Raw genomic sequence first — 16,721 nt, 5'->3', positions numbered from 1 at the left:
CTATGGGCACTACCGACGCACGCTCCGCGCAATACCGGCATTTGTGGCTCGTCTAGGCTGATTTCAACAGTTTTCCGGCGCGGTTGGCGGCCTCTGACACATGTGCCTCGTTGGAGGCGGTCTACGGACATAGAGATAGGGCGCTGTGTCGGAAGGAGGCAGGGTACAGATATATACAGGGGATGAAGGGGCCGTACATATACCATAGAGGGAGAGGAGAGGGGAAGGGAAACGAGAAGCAAAGGAGCGATACAAATATTTTCCCTGAGAATGATGTAATTTACAGGGAGGAAGTTTGGTTGATATGGAAAGACGACAGCGGAGGATTGAGTGACAAGGTGAAGCAGCAAAAGCCAGCTTACAATGACAACAAGGCGTCAGCTAAGACATAAGTGCTTGCTGGCCACGCTCAGCCCACGGAAGGTATCGTAATTATCGCTCAAATATGATAACTGCAGAATGGACGTATTCCAAACCAAACTGCAAATACACGCCTAGTTGTATTTCCGTGGTATGAGCGTTGCCATGGCGAGGGTTTGGCCTGAGGCGCAAGGTGGGTTGAGGGTGGGTTGAGAGCCGGGGACGGTGCGATCCAACCAGCAGACACACATACAGGCAGGCCAGCCATGAGAGGACAAAACAGTGCCGGCGGTCGCAGTGGCGGGGTGAAGGGTGCGAGCGGAACAGATTAAGCCGTTCACTGCGGTCCAGCGCACTCACAGGCACACACAGACACATACATATAGTGATGATAGTGGTAGATATAGACAGTCACAGAGACAGACAGGTACGGCAGGAGATAGAGCTACTGCTGGCAACCACCAGCGGGAGGACATGCAACACGGGCGGCAGCAGCGGGGGAGAGGGGGCAGTATGTACACCGTGGTCGACCCACAGGGACCGGCGGGGGTTCTGCCCAGACACGGGGCAATATAGCACGGAACGTACGCTAAGAACACTGACTGAATATACTTCAAACAGACTGAACCCCGCAGACTGAACCAAACCAACAAAGCAGTACAGACTGGGTGGAACAAAATCCACAGTTCCCCACACTATATATCACATCACACAGAACTTTGGAGTAGACATCAATATACGAACATAGTTCACTTAGTTAGCTATTTCTGTGTGACACTGGACACATCATAATCCAGCGACCCACTCCCTCTCAAACACATACACCTTCCCTCCCCTCCCCTCCTCTCAACACCCCGCCATACACACAGGCACATCGTCACAGCACCTCCCTTCCCCGCTCACCTTGGCGCTTATCCTCTCGACCTGTCGGTTCTGGTTGTCGAGCTCCGATCCCATATCCATGGCCATGTTACGCAGGTTGCCCACCATGGTGTTGACCTGTTCCATGTTGCCCTCCATCTCATCCTCACGGGCGTCGTTGGTAATCCTGAGACGACGAGCAGACGGTCAGATGAGGGGAAGGAGATAACGCATCGGCGGCGCAGGCATGTTTATACGAGAATAAAGCTGAGTTAGAGTGCTCTCAAACATCGGCGGGAGGATAGCTTCCAAACCCCAGACTTTAGATGAATCAGTACAGCTGGCGGCTGGCGCTGTCTTCAAACACACAGTGTCATACTGTTATGAGCGGCTTACAGCTACACCCCTCCCCATCCCGTCCCTCCATGATGTTCTGTCTGACCGAACCTGGCGGCCTCAGCTCCACACTGTGAGTGTCCCTCAACCCCAGCTCTATCCCCGCCGACGTCAGTCCCACACTGTGAGCCCCCGGTGACACACCTGCCGATGTACCCGCCGCCGGGTCCCATGCCGTTCCTGTCGTCCATGACACGCTGTGGCTGGCTGTTCACCACCTTACCGTCGTCATTGCCCTTCCAGGTGCCGTCGTCCTCCTTGAACTGGCCTCCCTGCGGACGGCAAAACAGATAGCGGTACTCAGAGAGCTTCATAGATGGCAGCACCAGGAGCAGAGCTACATTTCGCACGGGATCCATATCAAACAGAAGGCATTACGGTGGGTGATATAAGAGGATATTATTTCCAACCAAACTGCATTCGCAAACAACGGAATGTTCGTTCAACACCCGATATCCGTAAAAGCAACAAAAGAAGTGCGATGACACCAGACGTAAGCTATTGCTTTCAACGCTTGCGAAAAAGGAGCGACACCAGCGGAGCTGAAGTGAAGCTGAACCAGCGGAGCTGAAGCCGCTCCGGGACACCCTGCAGCTGAGGGGAAGAGCTAACCGACAGCGCACCCACCTTTTTCCAGGGCAGGACGCAGAGGCCGCAGCATTTCTCCATGCCGGTGAGGTTTTTCTCGGCCTCGCGCATGTCGGCGTTGATCTGGTCCATACCCTCCTCGATCCTATCCAGTTGCTCTGTAAGTGGGGGATGAGAGAGGAGCGGGGAGGGGGAACGGCGTCATACGGGTGGGCATTGAAAGGCACACATGCGCAGTACAAATGTCTATGCTTATGCCGCGGATGGGTCGCTATATGTCACTAGAAGGCCAGTTGCTTTCATAAAAAACCACAATGAAACGTTACATTATTTGAGGACAGGTTAGCGTGGGATAACAGAAAGCAATCATAGTCACGGCGTTAGCTGGCAAAGACGGCGTTATTCGTTAATCAAAATCCGAATAAATGTTGTAAGGAATAAGGATAAAATAAAACAAAAATAAACAGGCTAGTACAAAAATAAGAGCAGTTAAGATGCAAAACACCAGCTACTTAAGCTAAAACGCCGATTATAAATATGTCTCGATAAGACAAAAGCTGCAGATGAGAGCATTAAAATTTAGAAATAGAAAATGGACGTGTTATTCACAATGCTAACAGCGCTGCCATGACAAGGTATGGGTGCACATGATACACTTCAAAATTGCTTACCGCCTTGAGCTTGCAAATTAACCATCGTCTTTGCTCCTACGTCTTGACTCTAGAAATAAAACAAAACAAAAAATCAAAGAAACATCCTTCAATAAAAACATGCATCGAGGAACAAAAGAACGCCAAAAGCAAAACAAATAAACCACGCTTGACATTTTCGCATGCAAGTCCTGAAAAACGCTACATTGTGAAAATGGCATGCGAGTCAACATCAATATCAACAATGAAATGTCTCCTAGAGCAAGCAATCATAGATACATATCACATATGTCACGCAGTATATATTCCTGGACGGCTTTCAACTCCCACAAACGTGATCGATAGCGTATGAAAACAATACCTAGGCGCCAGGCCACCGTCGGTGTGTGTATTGTCAGTGTGTGTTTGTTTTGTTTCTATGTAACACCCAACTACACACCGAAGCAGAGGACGATTTTGAAGATAAGCGGGAGACCATTCCATGATATAAGAATAAAAATATCTTCCAACACCACCACAAAATCAAAGATTGAACACACAAATATGTAGTGTAGTAAATGTCCAAACTGCAAAAATGTGAAAAAACCACAAACGGAAACCGACCAGTATTCAGCACCGCACTCCATCAAAGTACAAAAACAAACCCGTTTTCAATGTCCCACATCACCCATCACCAGTTACCCAACACCAGTCCCGTCACACACGAAATCACAGACAGTACTGGCCCTCAGCAAAGGTCACCGGTACACAAATATGTCCCCCTCTGCGTGGCCGGCGCCTGCAGACCACCCGCACACTCCTGCACTCCGTGTCACTCCGGGTTACTCGGTGTCACTCACCACCCTGCTCGTCCAGCAGACACACCACCTTGATGCCGGCGTCGCTGGCCTACGGCAGGGACATCGGCACGGCTCGTAACGGGACTGAGCGTACTTACAGCAGAACGGCACACGGAGGCACTGACACGGCACGACAAGAGCACGGAGCACAGTACAAAATACAGAGCACAGATCGGACAAACGAGCACAACATGTACGGAGCACAAACCAGCACAGCACAACCCTTTCATAGAACTGACCAAAACAGTCTCAGCTATTGGAGCACAGCACAGAAGTTGTGAACCACAGATCAGTCTGAACAGCTCGAACAGACACTAAAGCTGCCTAGTTATGAATAGGAGAGACCGCTGCGAAGGTCTCCGATCTACGCCGAATACAAATAGACTCCCTAGAAGTGTTGTGCCTCCTCGTAAATGCGTTATGTGTGCCGCAGGTCGAACTGTCTGACGGTCTGACCTTTAGCGGTCGACGCTCCTTGATGTGGAGACGAGTACACGAAATTCTGGCATTGGTATATAAGTTCTTCAGAGATGCTTGCATAATGCATAAGACGCCTGGAGGCATACTGCGCCGCATGACTTGTTTATTAACCTCTCCCTAGATGTCACTAGCATCAAGCGCCTGAAGTGATACTGCGCCGCACGACTGATGTTTACAATACGTCCGCTAGATGTCCCTAATGTCAGCGCCTGTGAGGATACTGCGCCGCGCCGCCTGCGTTTGCAATGCGTCCGCTAGATGTCTCTAGTATCGGCGCCTGAAACGATGCTGTGCCGCATGACTCGTGTCTACAATGATCTCGCTAGATGTCGCTAGTGTCGACGCCTGGACGGATGCTGCGCCGCACGGCTCGTATTTCTTTTCGCAAAGGACTGTCGCACACGGCGCGTTGTCAGGCCGGCACATCACATTACCAGTTGACCTCATAAATACTTCACCATGGAGTGGCCGGCCAGATCATTCCAACTATCACAGCTCTCTGCTGATCTGGAAATCATACGATGACCGTCCCGAAATTCCCGGATGGACGATCTCCAACTGCCCTCCCGGACGAGTCGCTTCCAACCCGTCATCACCATCTGCTGGCCTCTTTCCAGCACTCAGTCCGCGTCAGCCGTCAGAGCACCAAGCCGTGGAGGCCCCCGGCGGACACAGCGTGGGCGGACAGCTGTTGTGTCCGTGACTCCGAGTGTTGTCCATACACGGGACAGACGTAGGGTAAACCGTCAGGGGTGGGTAAGCACTAAGCAGCTCTCCGATGTCCACAACACTGACCCGAGAGGGTCCACCCCGCATCACGTCAAAACATTAATATTATCCTGTTTGAAGTCAGGCGCCCGGCTTCTTTTGTCACCAGTCTCAGGTGAGTGAAGTGAGTGAAGTATCAGTGAGCTGAGCTAGGCGAGATTGGCTGTAAGACGGCCAAGAAAAAGCGCTGTATCGCCACATTGGCACTGCTAGTAATACCTACAGCTTCATGTCATGACTGTCATGCGTTCTGATGAAATCCGTCTCCGACGACGTTCACCGTGGTCCTCCGCTAGACCTCCACTGGTCCTCTATACCTGCGCTGGCCCTCCGTGGTCCTCTCCCCTCATCCGGTCCCCTATCGATCGGCCCTGGAGCCCCAGTAACCCCGCCGCCCCACCGGTGACCTCCACAGGGAGCTCCGGTGCTGCATAGGGCGGTCGACTGGCCGACGGATCTACCACAGCAGGGGCCGGTAGACCCAACACACACAAATAGTGCCGTTTGATCTGTCCTAGGCCGATGATGTTTGGAGGTGGTGGTCAGCAGCAGTGACAGAGGAACTTCCACTGTCGTGTCTCCAGACCTAGTTCACATGTGACTCGGTGCTAGCCAGGAAAGCCAGGTTCTACACTCGTGATGTGACTTGTAAGCGGTTGTCAAACAACACACAAGCTTGACATAACGGATTGATCCACAACAGTGCAGTCTTCAAGCAGAGGGCGGACCGCTTTCCTTTTACAATGTTTTGTAAGAAAGACGATATTTACAACCTTGTTTTCGCCAAACCACCTGCTGTTGAAATACTTTTCAATTGCCTCCTTTATTTCTAACATTAGTCTACCAAAACTTTCGGAGCACAGGTACTAAACTGCTAACGAATCGCATTTCCTTACTACTGGTTCAATGGATTCAGCAGCATCTCTTGCCCAGCCGATATTTCAAATGCGGAACCTGCGAAACTTTAGCTGACTCGTTCGGAGGGACCATCAGTACAGGAAAAAGTACCTGGCATCTTTGTAACATGTAAGCCGCCGTCTCAGGCGCAGCTGACCGCACTCGGACGCGGCCGGCCGGGTCAGAGACGCGGCCGGCCGGGTCAGAGGGCAGAGGAGCCAGCCGACTTGCAGAGGAGCCGCCGCCGCCGCGGCGTATCGAGCAGTGACGTCACCCGGAGCCGACGGCGGCCCACGGACGATAGCCGGCAACAGGGGATGACCGCCGCAGAGGTCAGAACGGCCGGCGCAGTGGAATGGAATGAGAGTGGAAGGGAACAGTGCGCAATGAAGGGAACTCAGAGTAGCAGGATTGAATGTTAGCAGCAAGTGGGCGGCGCCAGACATGGTCTTCGGGCGGGCGCTAACAGGAATGGGATAGCGTCAGCAGATGACATAGCCAGAAACTGGGCAGACGCCAACAAAGAACTGCCGACTTTCTCCTTGACTAATGTCGATCTCTTCCACACCAATGACGACGGTAGCTTCGGCGCTGGAGCTAACAGCGCTGTGAGCGGCTTCGTCCGTTCAGGCGATGGAGCTAGCGTCGGCGGCTGGTTATTCCATGAGTCCGTCGGCTGATGAAAGAGGAAGCTCGCCGGGAAGTGGCGGAAGCCCGCTCCACTAAGCATGAGTCTGACAGCATCACAGGCAACTGGTGGCCTCCAGACGTCAGTGGTAACTGGTTGCCTCTGAGTGCTGGGCCTGGCAGGATGCTGCGCACAGTGATGCAAATGGGGTTCACGAGTGGCCATAAATACGAAAAAGGCCCAAAATTCAAGTTCACTTAATCGAATAAATCGTAATATGGTCAGTCAGGCAAATGTTTGAGGTGTCTGAAAAAGTATGATTTTAATGTTTTTGTCAAAACCGGCCTCGTGTAGGATTGTCAGAAGTCGAGACATTTTCGATGTCGTAAAATGACTGTCAGGTACTTGAAATTCAAGTGCCGCTAGCGTGCGTTCATGTCATACAAACTGCAAAAATTATACATGAAAATGATCCCCGAAACCTGCTGCTTCTAATGCCACGTCATAAAAAGCCGTATCTATTTTGGTTTGGCGGTGAGCTAACTATTTGTAATCATGTTGCAACCGCACTTTTTTTATCAAAAATATTTGCTTTCAATTCACCTACAGCACTTCACACAGTGTGTGCCCGTTAGTGCACCATATCATAGCATTCCCTAATCATTTCTGAGTCGCATAGTGAAAGAATTAAGGCGCTAGCACAGGGCTGACCGGCGCTACAGAAGTTTTCGTCCGGCACGGTCGGGTGCCGCGGCGCAGCGGGCGGCCCGGGGGGCGGCCGCGCCGCCGCGCCGTCCGGACGCCGCGCGACGGCACCCACCCGCCCACTGCGCGCCCACTGCGGCACCCGACCGTCCGGACAAAAACCTCTGTAGCGCCGGTCAGCCCTGTGCTAGCGCCTTAATTCTTTCACGATGCGACTCAGAAATGATTAGGGAAGGCTATGGTATGGTGGACTAACGGGCACACACTGTGTTAAGTGCTGTAGGTGAAACGAAAGCATTTTTTTCTTAGTAAAAAACTGCGATTGCAACATGATGACAAATAGTCAGATTACCGCCAAAGCGAATGAGATACGGCTTTTTGTGACCCGGCATTAGAAGCAGAAGGCTTTGGGGATCATTCCCATGCATAATTTTTTTCAATTTGTACGAAATGAACGCAAACCAGCGGCGTTTGAACTTGCGAGTGTCTGACCGTCATTTTACGACCTAGAAAATATCACGACTTCTGACGATTATACACGAGGCCGGTTTTGACAAAAACATGAAAACCATGTGATTTCAGATGCCCCAAACATTTGTCTACTCGGCCATATCGCAATTAACTCGATTTGGTAAACTTGACTTTTGGGTATTTATGGCCACTCGTGAACCCCATTTGCATCACTGTGCTGCGCCAGGATGCCGCGCGGGGTGCGGGCTACCGCCTAGTCCCGTGTACCAGAGCAAGGTTCAGCACGATCAGAGCTCGGCTAGTCACATCGAACATGTGACCAGTTCCGGTGAAAAGGACTGGCTGTTGGTGCATCTCTGTGATTTAGGTGATCAGCCGTGAACGGTCGGTGGCAGAGCGCCAGCCATTCGGTGATAACCATTCGGTCTGCCCAGTAGCGCTGATCAACGCCCACCAGCAGTCGGCAGCTCACGCCGGCCGGCGAGCATTGGCGGCAGTCGGCACCGACCTAACCGTCGGCCGCCGCCCCCTCGCGACGTGTGTTGTTTTATGACCGGGGGCGCTGCAGCTGCTGTGGCGTTACTGTTTCGTGGCGCCATCGACGCGCGTCCGGCGGCGTGCCGACCGTTCCCTGGGCGCCACCACAGCTACCACAGGCACAGTGAGTTAGGGCGACCATTGCAGGCCACCGAGGGCCAATGCAGGTCACATTAGACCCCGGCGGACCAATGTAGGTCGCGGAGGGCCACAGCGGACCACTTCTGGTCACAGCGGACCACTACAGGTCACAGCGGACACCAGCAAACCACCTGAGGTCAAGACGGGTCACTAAAGGCCACAGCAGACCACTGCAATTCGCAGATAGTTATCGCAAGAGCCGGATGGTCATTGTAGGTCACATTCAGTCGGTATCGACGATCTACTATAGGTCAGGACGGGCCACTGTGCATTGAAGGCAGGTCAATGCCTACGGCAGTGGCCCAATGCCTACCACGGCAGGGTCACCTCCACCTCAAGGTGAGCCAAGTGGCTGCAGACGACGATCGTTTCGTCCCAGCAGCGTCACACATCCGGTATCGATCCCAATGTGTGTGCCCCGTGACCTGCAGACGGCGTGTGCCCGGTAGGGACCCCCGTGACCAGCTGCTCCACCGGACCGGCGCCTGGGGGACGGGGACCGCTGACGTGCATTGGTGCAGTACAGAACGCCGTACTGCGCAGTCCTGCTGTAAATGTGCCGCCAGCGATACCACATTCATTACTACCGCCGCCACCACCGCCACTAATGAGCGATCCAGCCGCCAGCCAGCGCGACACAGCGCTGAAAACTAACCTCCGGCTCCATGTAAAAGTCGCCGCTGAACTACTACCTCGGCAGCCACCATCAGGCACAAATCATCGCCTAAAACTCAGCCATTTCAGGGCAGTTCGACTCAATCGCCGGCCCACCAGTCAAAGTGTTGTCATAGGCCGCGCCAGTCGGCCAGCGGTGGCTGTTTGAGTCCCAACTCCGACACCGGCGTCGGTACAATGGCGCGGCGCGGGCCGGACAATCGGCGAACCGTTCGACCTGAGGCAATCACACTCGGTTGGCGCCGATCAGCCGGGGCGGCGGTCTGGTCCGGCAGGCTCCGATTTCAGCCCGAGACACGGCAGGGGAGAAGTTCGTCGGGGCCGACGGTATGAATTGAGTTTAGTCAGCTCAGCACGGTGATAGGCAGCTTCGTTTATGTTGAGTTCTGGACACGGTTCACCCGTGTGACCAATGTAGTGCTGAATATAGAGCTGAATGTTAGCAACTCTCTGAGAAAGTGAAGCTTCCGTGGTGTTATGAATGGTCGTAGTCGTAAGTGGTTAGCCGAAAGATAAATTCACGACCAAAGACCGCAGAAGAAAATAAAGAGATCATGAAACGGCAAGATTGCTATGCAATTAAAATGCACAATCACAATTACAAAATGAAGACAGTTACGATTTGCGAATGCCTTCCAATGCAACATCTTGTCAAAACAGCGACCTTGAAGCACAGAACCGGAATGGCTTGATTCAATAGATGAGCATACACGTTAATGCATCAGCCAAGGCCGTAAAAGCACTTATGAAGAGCATCGCCTCGGCATCAGCTGCCTCAATACATTCAAATGCAGCCAGTGCTGGGGTGCACGTCACACTAAAGCACAACACAGTAAAGTCGAACACAATAAACAAACAATGCTGGGGAGTGCTGGTACATTGTACAACTACGTAAGCAACAACTACCGAGCGTTGACATGATAAACAAACAGTTGCGAACATCACAGGCAGTGCGCATGCGCAGTAACATCACGTGACACCCTCTCTATGGAGAGTGGAGGGTAGGGTGGGGTAGGGGACTGAGTCGCCCCGTCGGACCCACCTCCCTGGTCGTCCAGAGCGACCAGCGTGCGGATGCCGGCCTCCTTGCTCTACACGCAGCGTTAGGACAGGCGGGCCCGGTCAGATTGTCACGTGATCGGGGTCAAACGGCAGGGGCGGAGTTAGCTCAGACGACTGAAGCGTATTAGAGGATGTCGAGAGCACGGGTAGTAGAGTCACACGATAAGCGATATCACTAAAACCAACGAACACATTTGGGCACTGACACCAACACACACGCCACGCACAATGTACGCAATCACGAGATCAGATGTACGGAACCGGACCCCCTTTATGCAGCCTCTTCTTATTCCACCCCTGGCCCTTCCTTATTACAATCGCAGGAAATAAGAAACCTAATCCCATTCAATCAATGTCAAAACGAGGCACATATAAATTTGGTCACGAGCTCCATTTCAGCTCATACGTCCTAGCAGTTTTGACGTTGCTCTCTTCGCTTTCCACGGTAAGCCAGCCAACTCCCAACCCTAACCCTACTCACCCAAACACTAACCCTTACTGTCCGCCCACTGCCCACAGTTTCTCTCAAAGCCCGTCCACCATCATTACTCACGTCACCTCCCGACAACATCTGTCAAATAATCAACCACCGCGCATATATCTAATCAACTGACCCCCCTCACCACTCTCTCCCTGCCTTCCTCCCGCTCTCCCCACCCTGTCCAGGGAATCATCCATCTACTATCCTCAGCGTGACGCCTGCGGCCGCACCATCCGACAGGAGGGGGCGGAGGAGGCGATTTCCTGCCGCCATTCATTGTGGCACCGTCCTATCGACCTACATCTGCCCTCCTCATAGACCCCGACCCCGCGGCCACAGCAGAGCAGTCGCGTCGGTCGGACCCACGCGCTGGTTATTCTCGCAACAGCCCGGACCGGCACCGTGACATTGACCTGACCCGGTCACCCTGAATCTCAGCCGACAATACCGGCATCGCCGCCACTTCAGCCCCGATTTGGAATTCGAGTACGGATGGCCCCATCTGCGGACAGAATCATCGCTCGATACGCCCGGCTGGAAATGGCCACAGCGGCGCCCCAGACGAACCAGCATCGCTCGTAAGCCGGGGATCGTGTTCCGAATGGCACTCGGCCCGATCCGCTGAAAAATCACACCACATTCAAGGGCGGCCCGGTCTCCTGCATTCAGCTCACACCGAACTCGAAACTAGCTCGAACTGGGTCATGTGGATCCCAAACAAGGTTGTGAAACGGATCCCGAACATCAAAGGCTGGGATGAAAGTTGGATCCCGAAGGATTCAAGTCCTTATGAGCCCGAAGCAGGCATTGATACTTATTAAGTCCAAACTAGGTCACGATGTAAATTCAAAAGTCACGATATGGATCCTGCACTAGGCCATGAGTCCAAATTAGGTCACAAGGATCCCGAACTATGTAAGTAATTATATGGATCCCGGGCAAGAGTACAACATGGATCAATAGCAAGTCGTGACGCCTAATTAACCATGCGGTAACCACAACCAACCCTAGCCAAGTGACGACCCGTGCCCACTCCACGTCCACAGTTTATGAGCGTCCAGTCCAACCATTGACCAAAAACACCGGGCCGACCCGCCACGCGGCCCGTCCGGGGCCCGGTGCAGCTCCCCAGCCCCCTCCCCCTCCGCCCGGGGAGGCCGGGAGTCGATAGCGGCGTCGACGCTGGCCGGGAGGGTGGCCAATTCGGCGCAGAGAGCGCGCCAGCCGCCGCGGTGGCTCGTCCAGCCAGCGCGGATCGATGTTGAAACGGCGCTGCAATGCCGAGACGGACCGCCACAGACGGAGTCAGAATTAGAGAGTGGGCCAGAGTTGGGATCTGAGCCCCCTGTGGAGTGCTCCCCACCGCACTGGCTGAAGCAGAGTGCCGAGTGCCGAGTGCAGAGTGGCTGAGGCGATTGCGGGGGAGAAATATCTCAACTCCGCCGCCGGTCAGGGACCGCCGTCTGACAGCCAGCTGGGTCCCGGCCACACAAAATAGCGGAGAAAACGTCTGAGACTCTGCCGAGCGGCGCACTGGGCCGTCCAATCGGGCGCCAACAAATGGCATGCATCCCTCAGACGGCCCGAATTAATCCAGCCCGACCCGGAACGGTGCTCTCACAGAGCCTCTTTCCGTTCAGGAATAGATACACGGGCACGTTCGGATAGGATTTTCAATCAGCGAGTTATGCTGCCGGGGATATTTGTGGGGCTGATATAAAAGGGAATTGCGCCAAATCAGCATCAGCCAGATCGGCCAAAACACTGAGGGAATATTCCATCGACCGACTCGCCGGGCGGCCAGTCAGCATCCAGACACAGCGCCGTGGCCCCTCGAGGCCACCTATCAAGCCCGGCCCAGCTGGCCGTCCAGTCGGCGGCGCCAGCGGTCGAGCGCCCCGGGGAGGCCGTTCTGCCTTGTCAGAGGCGGACACTGCCGCCCGCCTACCCTCCGGGCGGGGGCGGGGGCGGGGCGGGTGCCGCGTCTGCCGGCAGATGCCCGGTCGATCCGCCGCCCGGCCGTCCGGTCGCCCGGCGGGGTTTCGTCAGCAAGCTGTCGTCTCGCTGTCTGAGGGTCGAGATCCGTGTCTCCACGGAGACGGTTCCCGAAACTAGCTAAATCTGAAGTGGGAGTTAGACAGAATCCGTAACAACGATCCATACCGAGAACCACGTCGAGTGAGGGATACCACCAAAACTGGAAATCACGTAAAAAGAAGAGAAGACGAGCATCTTTGGACTACATCGGCCGGGTCGTCTTGCCAGGCCATGCTAATGACAAGGTCACCAGAACGACAAAATAGTCCGTATCAGGTGCCCCATAGCTCTTGATCTGTTCTTCTCTGTGGGTCCACACATGACGCACGTGAAAGATTATGACACGAGTCATGTTAACAATCAAAACTTCTATTATACGCGGTCTTGACTCAATTTCGACTGTACATAACCCAGCCATGCCTATAAGCCTCGCTCCCATCTGGGCCACGGGGCACCGTCCCAAAACCGAGACAATTGTAACACGGCGGTTTCTCGTGCCCAGGGCGGGGCGCGCCGGTGTTGTTGTCAGCCCTTTACCAGAAGAGATGCTCTGCCGGTCCAGGTGTATTGTCGAGCACAACACAGAGCGAGGTGGTCAGCTACAGTGTCGGTCGAGACCGACGCAGAAACACGTCCGGCGTGGTCTGAGGCTGGGGGTCTTCTCTACACAAGCACGCGGAGCAGATGGTATGTGTCCAGCGGCTGTGGAGCTCGGAGGTCTCCTCGAGCGAGAGAGAGAGAGAGCACGTCCGACGCCGATGATGGCTCTAGGTCTTCTGCCAGTCCCCCCGATCGGGTGACTTCAGCAGAACTCTCCTACTCTAAGGGCGGTGGCCCTCTAACCCTGCGTGGCGGCTCGCTATTGGCTTAAGATTCTTTAAACACAAATCGAACGCTCGTGATTGGTCGCCTACGTCACAGTCTCTCGATCGTACTGGAGTCGTCTAGAAGTGAAGTATGACGTAGTGTCACGCGCCGATCTCGTGACTGAAGGTGTCCGGCGCAACAGAGTTCCAAGAACACGTCAAAACCATTAGCGGACATTTAGCAGGCTAAAAGTGTTTCTAGATAGGTATGCGCGTGCTGAGATGTTCAGAGAGCGCCGGCTCCGGCCGCTGAGTGTCCAGGCGCCGGCCGCAGAGTGCTGGAGACGGTGAGTCACTCATGAATAACGTATGACACGTCCCAGGCCGGCCGCGGCGTCGGCTGCGCTGAGCTGAGCGCGAGCGCGGAGCGGTTGAGCGCGAGCAGGGAGCGGTAAAGACGATGAGCGTTGGAAATGCGAAAATGAAATATAGCCACCACGCAGGTATAATTAGACTACGAACTAGTTAAGCCTAAACCCCTAGAAACATAAGAAGCGATTGACGAAGGACAAACATCAATAAGCAAATAACTAGCACACACTTTACACACCTCCCCCACCCATGGCAAGAGCTTTGGCTAGGACAAAGCAGAGGCCGACGCCTGAAGGGCGAAGGACACAGCGGGGAAGTCACACGCAGAACACAAACACATCCGCGACAAGAACACAATACAGGGGCGGGAGGGCGGGAAGTGGCCGGGTGAACGCATTGAACGTCACTGAAGCACTTGTTGCGGTCCACGAAAACGGTTATCGTAGTCCATGACGTCAGTTATTTCGGCGGTGACCCGGATCGTGGGCCGTCGAGTCAACTGGTGACCCGGATTGCTGGTGCGCGGGGGCACTTCGCTTGGTAGCGCACGTCTGCGCTCGGTGCGGAACACTGAATCATACGGTGATTCGGATAGTTCCTCGGTCCATTGTGATGCAGGCTCGGCGCCGTGCATACACAAACACTTGCACTTGCACGCACACTGGGGAAAGAGGAACAAAGAGACCTCACGCCTGGCCATACGTGGCCCGTCACGGCATATCCGTTGTGGCACTAGACTGAGCGCTGAGTGATGCCGGTGCATCGTTTACAGTTACCACGTGCCGGCTCTGCTAGTGAGCCGAGCACAATGTGACACTCGTCAAGTTATAGCTGGCTCGTGATAGTCTCGAGAAGTGGAAGCTGGCAGGACCAAGGAAGGAACGGTTTGTAGCCATAAAGCGAGAGCAGTAGTGGTTAGCGCAAAAGCATAGTAACAGTCAAGGAGAGGGCCTTTAGTAATCATAGGCGTGTTTGTTATTATCAGCAGCAGCATTCATTCTCAAAAACATCCATCCACAATGCATCCGTTGTGACACCTATGGTCTCTACCACAGCGGCCGTTTATTACATCGGGCTAGAGATAGCCAAATCAATGCAAAAAAAAAATAAGTATTCGAAAGCTTCCAGTAACAATCCGATGAGTCACCTCAATCATGGTGCTACATCACGGCAAATGGCTGTTGAACGTCAACGACATTTGGATTGCTAGCTAAACTGCCAGACAATCAGTTCCAGATTGTACCTTCGTCTCTCGATTGCAGGGCACTCATAAAAAATAGACATTTGTCTCTTATATTACGCAGCTCTGGTGTACGTTCCGTCGTACACAACCCTTCGAGAGGCTCGAGACCTCAGACCTAATCGTGCAGCCTCTGTGGCAGCGGTAACGTCCATGCTCTCCACTGTCCGGTAACTGTGGCGAGATTACAGTGGGGTCACCTATTGCTGCTGAAGGGTTCTGAAAATTTGCAGTGCACCTGTCTCATACGTTTGTTGGCTTTACTCAGAAAAGCAGACCAACATCAGTTACCTTGCGCGACTTGACCACGCTCGGTCACCAATTAATATACAAGTTTCATTCCTTTCTTAGGTAAATGCCTCCCAAAAAGATTCTTGCAACATCATAAGGGCTTATCTCAACATCGTAGTCCTCTTTCAGGCGTAGTCATCAATTGCACTAATTCTGTTCGGCCCGTTTACATTTTTATTTCGTTTTGTAGGATTATTCAAGGGGCCTAAATTAGTGCTTTTCGGAGCGATTACACGAATCTGAGTTTATCAAGGTCTGGGTATTTAGGTTCCGGCTGAATGGGGGCTTGATTGACTCGTCGCTGTTGGGTTTCGTGATCCTTACGTCCAAGATAAGTGTCCCTTTCATTGATAATTGATAGTAGCTCTAGGCGTTCGGCCCGCTCACTAGGACTTAGATCGAAGAGGTCGGCTTTGTTTATTTCTGCGCGCCATAAGTCTAGTTTGTCGCCAAATGGGTTTATTCTTAATAACTCTCGGTCCTTTGCTGGCTGGCGTTGGGGAACACTGGTATTTTTCCTTGTTACCTTCACCGAGGATTTGGAGGATTCAGAACCAGGAGCATGTAGGCGGGACGAGTTGGATTGAGCCATGATTGATACAATTGAGAGCCAAAAATACAAAATCATAAAGTGAACCATTTACGTTACGCTGAATTTTTCAGTTTGCAAAAGTAAAATTAAAATCCAGTGCCACTCGGGAGATGTCGAGACGTACCTTTGATGGCGTCGCCGAAGATGGGTTGTTCACTCGTTAACTATCACTCCACTATCACTTTCACTATACGCGTCGGGCGGACTGTTTCGATTACGCGCAAGAGTCTGGTTCGGTAGCGCTGGGTGTTGAGCGCCTTTGAAGTCTCTCGATGAAGTTGTTCTCGTAGAAAAGCGTGATGAAGTTGATCTCGTAGAAGAGCGTCGGTTGACCTCTCTGATGACGTCAGTTGACCTCGTTGGAGAGCGCGAGTTGAACTCTCTTTCCTGTTAAACTTTGTCTCGATGACGAGAGACGGTCGGTTGGAGTTATCAGCGGCTTAGATCGAGCGCTGGTTGAGATGGCTGCCGTATAACTCGGGCAGATTGGGGCCTGACTGGTACAGTTCGATTTCAGAGCCCTTTATGACTGGTACTGGTACAGGTACTTGTACCTTGAGCTGGCTGAGCTGGCACTGATGGAGATAAACGGTGCCGAGCTTTGGCGTACTCACTTTTGGAGCGCTATTGTTCAGCGGCTCACTGTGAAGTATCGGCAGATGTAGTGGCCGTGAGAGCTGGCTGGTAGCAGCTGGAGCGCAGCAGCGTTGTATAGGTGCTCGTCAGCGGCAGAGTTCGTCAGCGGCAGAGTTCGGACTGAAGAGTCGGCGCACGAAGAAGAAGATGGAAGTGAGAAGACGGCTTCTTCGGCAGGTTCGATCCGGGTCACGGCACCAATGTAACA

At 53.3% G+C, this 16,721-nt stretch overlaps 1 protein-coding gene across 5 annotated transcripts in view; it reads right to left on the bottom strand.

Moving 5' to 3' along the window:
* The window catches only part of LOC122382347 (synaptosomal-associated protein 25-like), a 35,973-nt gene that overhangs the window by 2,715 nt on the left and 16,537 nt on the right, over window positions 1-16,721 (bottom strand). For 2 of the 5 annotated variants that reach the window (XM_043367559.1, XM_043367557.1), the window contains exons 4-7: window positions 2,877-2,925; window positions 2,245-2,363; window positions 1,762-1,889; window positions 1,264-1,408 (exon numbers count right to left, since the gene is read on the bottom strand). In XM_043367559.1, the coding sequence (XP_043223494.1) occupies window positions 1,264-1,408; window positions 1,762-1,889; window positions 2,245-2,363; window positions 2,877-2,925 (441 nt within the window). Of the gene's footprint in view, window positions 1-35; window positions 122-1,263; window positions 1,409-1,761; window positions 1,890-2,244; window positions 2,364-2,876; window positions 2,926-10,038; window positions 10,088-16,721 lie in introns of all 5 variants that reach the window. The other 3 variants (XM_043367558.1, XM_043367561.1, XM_043367562.1) reach the window with 2 other exon arrangements.

The sequence above is a fragment of the Amphibalanus amphitrite genome, unplaced genomic scaffold (genome assembly GCF_019059575.1).
Source record: "Amphibalanus amphitrite isolate SeventyFive unplaced genomic scaffold, NRLGWU_Aamphi_draft 000138F_arrow, whole genome shotgun sequence".
NCBI lineage: Eukaryota > Metazoa > Arthropoda > Thecostraca > Balanomorpha > Balanidae > Amphibalanus > Amphibalanus amphitrite.
The sequence above is the reverse complement of the archived record's forward strand: the minus strand, read 5'-3'. Positions and strand labels throughout refer to the sequence as shown.